The sequence below is a fragment of the Marmota marmota genome, unplaced genomic scaffold (genome assembly GCF_001458135.2).
Source record: "Marmota marmota marmota unplaced genomic scaffold, marMar, whole genome shotgun sequence".
Classification (NCBI taxonomy): domain Eukaryota; kingdom Metazoa; phylum Chordata; class Mammalia; order Rodentia; family Sciuridae; genus Marmota; species Marmota marmota.
This window is the reverse complement of record NW_025999863.1, coordinates 843,481-851,134: the sequence shown is the minus strand read 5'-3', so window position 1 is coordinate 851,134 and position 7,654 is coordinate 843,481. Positions and strand designations below refer to the sequence as shown.

General features: G+C 53.7%; 1 protein-coding gene across 1 annotated transcript in view; it reads right to left on the bottom strand.

Annotated features, from left to right (window-relative positions):
• The window catches only part of Apc2 (APC regulator of WNT signaling pathway 2), a gene marked incomplete at its 5' end in the record, with an annotated part of 13,524 nt that extends 6,273 nt beyond the window's left edge, over positions 1-7,251 (bottom strand). Inside the window, 6 exon segments of the mRNA XM_048810639.1 lie at positions 9-591; positions 3,006-3,220; positions 3,441-3,557; positions 3,676-3,753; positions 4,160-4,299; positions 7,152-7,251. Of these exon segments, the coding sequence (XP_048666596.1) occupies positions 9-591; positions 3,006-3,220; positions 3,441-3,557; positions 3,676-3,753; positions 4,160-4,299; positions 7,152-7,251 (1,233 nt within the window).
• Between the last annotated feature and the right edge of the window lie 403 nt (positions 7,252-7,654).

The window sequence follows — 7,654 nt, the reverse complement described above, 5'->3', positions numbered from 1 at the left end:
CCTGAAGGAGGGGGGCTGCCCCAGGGAACAGAGGACAGTATGGCTGGGCTGGCAGGCTCGGCGGCAGCGGCCGTGGCCGCCAGGGAGGGCGCATCGTCGTCGTCAAAGCAGCCCGAGTCCGAGGCATAGTCCTGGGCCAGGCCGTCCAAGTGACGCAGGGACGGCAGCGGCTTCGTGGAGGTGGGCTCAGGCTCAGGCTCAGGCAGGCCCTGCTTCTCCAGGTGACCAAGGGCCTGTGCCAGGTGCCTGGTGTCCAGCTCAGCCTCCAGCGCCCGCTGCTTCCGCACGTACAGGCTGGGCACACAGGTGCCGGGGGAGACGGCCGTGGCCGCTGCCTGGTACTTGGCAGGCCGGTGGGCCAGCAGGTTGCGCAGGGCAGCCGCGCTGCCCATGGCGATCATCTTGTGCTTGGAGTGCACCAGGTTCCGCAGCATGCCCACGGCCCCCAGGTCCCACAGGAGCTCCTGGTCACGGGGGCTGCGAGCCGAGAGGTTCCAGAGCGTGCCGCAGGCGTTGCTCACGATGGTCAGGCTGTGCGAGGTGAGGTGCTGCAGCAGCGTCTGCAGGCAGTTGTGGTCCCGCAGCACCTGCCTGAGCGGGAGGGAGGGAGGTCAGCCCCGCAGGCCCCGCCCGGTCCTCGGGACCAGAGGGCACTGAAGGAGCGACTTTTTGGGGGAGGGAGTGCTGGAGATTGAACCCCGGGGCACTCAACCACTGAGCCACATCCCAGCCCGTTTTTTCCTTTAATAATTTTAGTTGTAGATAGACAAGATACCTTTTTTTTTTAATGTGGTGCTGAGAATCGAACCCAGTGACCCACATGTGCTGGGCAAGCGCTCAACCACTGAGCCACAACCCCCAGCCCTTTTTATATTTTATTTTGAAACAGGTTCTGACTATATTGCTTAGAGCCTCACTGCTGAGGCTGGCCTTGAACTTGCCATCCTCCTGCCTCAGCCTCCCCAGCCACTGGGATGCACCACCACGCCTGGCAAAATGAGTCATTTTTAACAAGTAGGTACCACCACACCCTGCAAATAATATATACATTATATTAACATATTAATTATCAATATATCATATATATAAAATAAAACCTAGAGCTGGGTGTGACCTCTGTGATCCTACGACTCGGGAGACTGATGCAGGAGGATCAGTAGTTCGTGGGCAGCCTCAGCAATTTAGTAAGACCCTCCCTGTGTCAAAAATAAAAATAAAGGGCTGGGGAATGTGGCTCAGTGGTACAGCACCCCTGGGCTCAATCCTCGGTACCAAAAAGAATTTTTTAAACATAAATGTGTGGGTCTGGGGTGCAGTCCAGCTGGTAGAGCGCTTGCTCCCCATGGATAAGGCCCTGGGTTCAATCCCCAGAACCACCAAAACATACATCTGTGTGTGTGTATTATCTATTAGGGGGGTCACATTTAACAAGTATTTATCTTAATATAACTTTAGCACAAATATCCCATGTAATATTTGGAAAATTCCTATATTAAAAATAAATCTGGGGGCTGGGTTGTAGCCCAGTGGTTGAGCGCTGGCCTCTCATGCATTAGGCACTGGGTTCGATCCTTGGCACCATGTAAAAGTAAATAGAATGAAGACATTGTGTTCATCTACAACTAAAAAAAAATTTCAAAACATAGATTTTATGAATCTTCTGAAGTAAATACTATTATTTTTTAAATAGTTCAATTTTTAAAATATCTTTATTTTGTGTATTTATTTTTATGTGGTGCTGAGGATCGACCCCGGGTCTCACATGTACCAGGCGAGAGCTCACCCTGAGTACAACCTCATCTCTGAAGTAAATATTATCGGTACTGAGTAATTAAAATGTAAATATTTTGTTATTTATTATTATTATTTTGGTATGGGGATTGAACTCGGGACACTGGACCACTGAGCCACACCCCAGCCCTATTTTGTATTTCATTTAGAGACGGGTATCAGTGAGTGCCTTGCTGTTGCTGAGGCTGGCTTTGAACTCGCAATCTGCCCACCTCAGCGCCCCCCAAGCTTCCAAATAATACATTTTGGTTTTAGTAATAGTGTAAGTATGTACCGTCCAGTATTTAGGATGTACTAATGTCGCTAAAATTAAATTTGATTTTCATAAATAATAGGTATTTTATTAATATTATTTATTAAATACTGATGTTATGGAGATGTCACTTATTAATATGACTTAACAAGTAATACTTTTTAGTTTAATGAATATTTTAGCATTTTAGTACAAGTATATCCCATGCAGTATTTGTGATATACTAACATAACTAAATATGTATTCTATTTTCATAAATAATAGATATTATTTATTAAACAAAGAATATTTGGGGTGGGGTAAAGCTTACTGATAGAGGGCTTTCCTAGCATGTGAGAAGCCCTGGGATTGATTCCCAGCACCAGAAATAAATATTTTGAAATAATTAAATATTTCGGGCTGGCATAGTGGTGCAGGCCTGTAACTCCAGTGACCCGAAGGCTGAGACAGGAGGACGCAAGTTTGAGGCCAGCCTCAGCAATTCAGTGAGAATTTAGTATTTATTATTTTTCAGTCGGACACATTATCTTTATTTATTCTCATGAGGTGCCGAGGATGGAACCAGGGCGAGCTCTACCGCTGCGCCACCGCCCAGCCCCATAAAAGGAAAAATCCTAAACAATGAAAGGAGCTGAGGCCGTGGCTCGGTGGTAAGGCTGGTCGAAATCCCCGGTACCAAAGGAATGTCGTCCCTCCTTAATGAGGAATGCCACCCTTAACTCTAACAGGAGATTTCAAACGTTCATTTTGTCGTCGGTTCATGTTTGCGCGGTGCCGAGGGTCGCGCCAGCGCCCGGGCTCCCCCAGCTCAGTGCGTCGCAGCGGGAGGACACCCAGGTCACGCCGGGGCTCACCTGCCCTGCGCCCTGAGTCCCTGGGGCGTCGTGGGGGCGCCGATCACCTGCCCTGGTTCTGTCCACCCGCCCCGGCCGGCACCCCCGGACCGCGGGGCGGGGCTGACCTGTAGTCCTCGCGGGTGGCGATGAGGCTGGACACGTTGCGCAGGATGCCGCCGCCGCTCTCGATGACCGCCAGGGAGTTGCCCTGGCACCGGTAGGTGAGCGTGCTCACCAGGAAGCCCAGGGCGCCGTCCACCTGGCAGATGGCCGCCTTGTTCTCGGTGCTGTGGGCCGACAGGTTCCACAGGGCGCTGAGCACGCTCTTCAGGGTGGACTCCTGGGCACAGGGAGCGGGGTCAGCACGGCCAGGGCCCCGAGAAGGGGCCGGTTTCCAGCCACAGTCAGATTCCTAAACTCAGCTCCATGGGCCTGCGAACCACAGGGCTGGCCACTCCAGGTCCAGCTGCGGCTGGACCACCTGCTGAGCAGGTCTGGCTTGACCCACCCCGCCCAGGCCAGGGTCTCCCTGCCCCGCAGGGGCCCTCCCCAGCGCCCACCTTGGAGGCCCGCAGGACACACTGCGTCAGTGCGGTCATGCTGCCAACCTCCCGCAGCACCTTCTTGCTGTTGATGTCCGCCCTCCAGGACAGGTTGCGCAGGATGCTGGACACCACCTGGGGCAGATGAAGGCAGGGGTGGAACCCAAGCAGCCCCACACCCCAAGCCAGGTCAGAGCCTGCCCCGGGGGGCCGGCAGAGAGCCCCAGCCCCGGCTCCTCCAGGCTCCACCCACCTGGTGCAGATCCTCACTGTCCGAGTCCAGCTGGGCCACGATGGCCTCCATGCAGCCCCGACGGGCACACAGAGTGGCCTGTTGGGGGTGACATAGGACAGTCACCATCACAGCGACTGGGCAGAGGCATGAGGAAGACCCCCCCTTCCTAGCTGCACCCCACTGTAGGGACGATTTACCCAGCTGTTGGGACCAGGAAATTGGGGCCCAGACAGGGGCAGGCACAGGCCTCGCAGAGCCAGAGGCCCCTGCTGTGCCATGAGCTCAGGCCTCCGGCAGGCGTCGAGGCTGGACTGGAGAGGACACTGCCTAGCCCAGCATGCCCCTCAGCCCTGGCCCTCTCTGGCCTCTGTCTCCCGTCTGTAAGTTGGGAGTGACCATCCTTACCCTTCTTAAGGCTGGCCAGAGGTGGGAAGAGGCCAAGATAGTCCCTGGAACCCTGGCTGGGACAGCAAGGACCCCACCGCCCACCATCCCTGGGTACCTTGTTGGCCACGTCCCCGAAGGTGAGGTTGGTGAGGGTCATGCCGGCATAGCGGCGCAGGGCGAGGTTGAGCGGGTCCCGGGTCATCTTGTGCATCTCATAGTCCACCTGCAGCAGCTCTGCTACTGCCTGCAGCCCACCTGCAGGGACCCAGCGAGGCTGGCCAGTGAGGCCACCTGGCTGGAAGTCCAGCACCCCCACCCCCTCCCGTCCCTGCTGACAGGCTGGTGGGTCCCTGGGGCCTCAGTGCCACACCTGCCTGTCTGCCCCCAGCTCGGGGCACAGATGACCCAGTGGCTGGCCCCTGAGACAGAGCCACCCTCTGCGGGGACCACTCCTTCCTGCCTGCTTGCCAAGGTCCCCAGCTCCTCCTGGAAGGAAGGGAGCCTCCCTCTCCCAGAGAAGACCCAGACCACAGGTGGGGAGCTGCGTCCCAGAACTCCTGTGGGGTGACTGTCCAGCCCCACTGCCCCTCACCAGGAAAGCAGGTTCCGCTTCACAGGAGACTAACTGGGCATGGGGGGCAGTCCCTGGGAAGTAGGGAGAAAGCCTTGCAATGAAACCCAGAGCCTTCCCCAGTGCCCGGCAGGTGTGACAGGCAGCTCTGGGCATTCTCCAGCCTTCGGGGACAGCCTTTGAGGGAATAAGTTAAATAGAAACTCTTCAAGTGAAAGGTGTGCCCCGTGTACACGGCAGCATTGTCCAAATGCAATGACAGGCGGCAGCACCAGGCCGCCATGCACAGGGGAACTGCGCACCCTCAGACCCACAGACGGAATAGCTTGCTGGGGGCCGGCTGGGAGGGGCCCTTGGAGTTGAAAGGGACTGCATTCCATTGGGGAGGGAGCAGTGGGGGTGGTGGCTCTGCAGCCCTGTGGATGTGCGTGTGACAGACAAGCTGAGTTGTTTGCTTAGAAATGGGGAAAATGGTACATTTTATGTTATGTATCACAACTTACAAAAGAAGATCTATGTATTCGAAATTGGGAAGGGGGAAGCTTCTTCTTAAGCCTTTATGATACTTAATCTGGAAATCTCACTCCAAGGAACTCATATGAAGGAAAGAAAATACAAATATGGAAAAAGCCTCTGATCTGGGCTGTGGGTGGCAGTGTTATTGCTGGTGCTAACCTAAACATCCAGCTGTTGGGGATTAGCCTCATACATGGAGTCCTAAACAGAACAAGAGGCTAGGTTCTCATTGCCTTACCCCAGCGGCAGGCCAGTATCTTGGTCTCAGTACCCCTATGACTCATGATATTTTTTGAGGATCCAAACAAATTTGTTATGTGGTTTATAACCCTCAATATTTACGGTACTAAATATTAAAGTGGATTTTAATAAACCCCAGAACTCACAGCCCAGTGGTTATCAGGACAGGAGCTCCCAGAGAGCCTTGCTGAACACCGTCGCAGCGAAAGAGAAGAGTGTAAAGGAAAAGTCCTATCTCCATGTTACTTCCCAAATAATGAGGCCTATGGACCTCCCAGAATGGTCTCAGGAACCTCAAAGAACCCCACTTTGAGAAATGCCCCCCCTTTTTTGTATCAGGGATTGAACCCAAGGGTGCTTAACCACTGAGCCACATCCTCAGCCCTTTTTATTTTTATTTTGAGACAGGGTCTGGCTGAGTTGCTAAGGACCTCACTGAGTTCCTGAGGCTGGCTTTGAATCTCCTGTTCCAACCTTCCGAGCTGCTGGGAGTACAGGTGTGTGCCACTGTACCTGGCGAGAATTTTAACAGCTGAATTATGTGCCATGTATTTAGCCAATCTCCTACCATTAGACACTCAGTTATTTCTGGTTTTCTGATTTTATTTAACTTGGGTGTTGCCTTTGTTTTTCGGCAACTTGTACATCCTGGCTGGGAAAGGGATGGTGATTCAAAGGGTGAACAGACTTTATCATGTGTCTAATGTTGCCAAATACCCCTCCAAAAAGCTCACCCCAATTTCCTTTAACCATGAGATTTTATGAAACACTTGAATGTCTGAACCATCTGCAGGTGTAAAGTTGTATCTCACTTTGTAAAACATAGAGTATAACTGAGAAGGCCCTAGGGATTTCTGACCTTTGATATTTTCTGTTCTGTTTCCATCAATCTTAATTTTTTTCTTTCTTTTCTCTCTTTTTTTTTTTTTTGCAGCTCTGGGGACTGAATCCAGGGATGCTCTACCACTGAGCTCTCATGTTATTTGGAAACAGGGTCTCACTGAGTTGTATGGGTGGTCTTGAACTTTCCGCACTCCTGCCAGTCTCCCGAGTGGCTGCGATGACAGGCCTGAGCTGTCACACCCACCTACATGACTTTTTCTTTTTTCTTTCCTCCTTTTTTCTTACTTTCTTTTCTTTGTTTCTCCGTCCCTGTCCCCCCAATGCTGGGGATGGACCCAGGGCACCTGCAGGCTGGGCACATGCTGTCCAGCTGAGCCCCAGCCCCCCCAATTCCTTTGCTGTTGACAGAGAAAGCTGTCATGCCCCAGAGCTGACGCGCGGGCTGGGGACGTGGTCAGTGGTAGAGCACTTGCCTGGCACATGTGAGGCCCCGGGTTTGGTCCCCAGCATGACAAGTCAGGACAGAGAAGAAAGCAAGCTAAAACTGCACACGGTCAAGACCCCACTGGGTCCCAGAGCACACCTGCCCCGACAGCTCCCACTATGTGCACTAACTGGGGTCTTTCACCTTTGGACTTCCTCCAGACCCCGGATGTGAACCCCAGGACAGTTCCCACTGAGACCCTGCTCTGGGCAGGAGGCTGAGAGGCCACCGGCTAAACGGGAAGAACAGCGTGACAGTGTGCAACCTCATGGGGACAAGGACCCAGGATGACTGCTCAATCACAGCAGGTGCTTTGTGAGTCCAGGGAGTTCTGTCCCTCTCTGGACCTCACTGTCCAGCTCAAAGTAGACAAACATAGATGACCCAGCCTTGGTCCAACAGCTATGCCGGGGCTGGACGAAGGCTCCCAGACAAGGCTTAGGGGACACTCACCCAGCTCATTCATGGCACGGCGGTATTCCTCATCAAAAGACAGCTTCATCACCGCACAGGTGGCCTGGCAGATCTGAGGCTCGATGGGGACAGGAGCTGGAGAGGAGGGATGGGGTCAGAGAAACGCCCCCAGGTGACTCCTGAAGGTCCCCGCGTGCCTGCAAGAATCCTGGGAGCTTGGCAAACTGGACATGCTGGGCGCTGCCAGAGCGGCAGTCCCTTTGGCATCCACTCTCAAATGCCCAGGAGGTCGCCCGTCTCACCAGGCCTTGCATAGGAAGATGGATATGCCTGGCGCTCGCCACACTGTTTTAGCTGCGCCTTTGTCCTATGCTAGCTTTGCCATCGGCTGCAGAAAATAGCAATCAAAATGTGCCCCTGACCTGGGGGATTATCCACCCTCCGCCCGCTCGGCGTCTCCGTCCAGAGTCCGAGTCTTCTTTCCCAAATAGTAACAGGCCCCTTAAGGCAGAGCATGCGTAAAGAAGGGCCCCCGCCAGTTG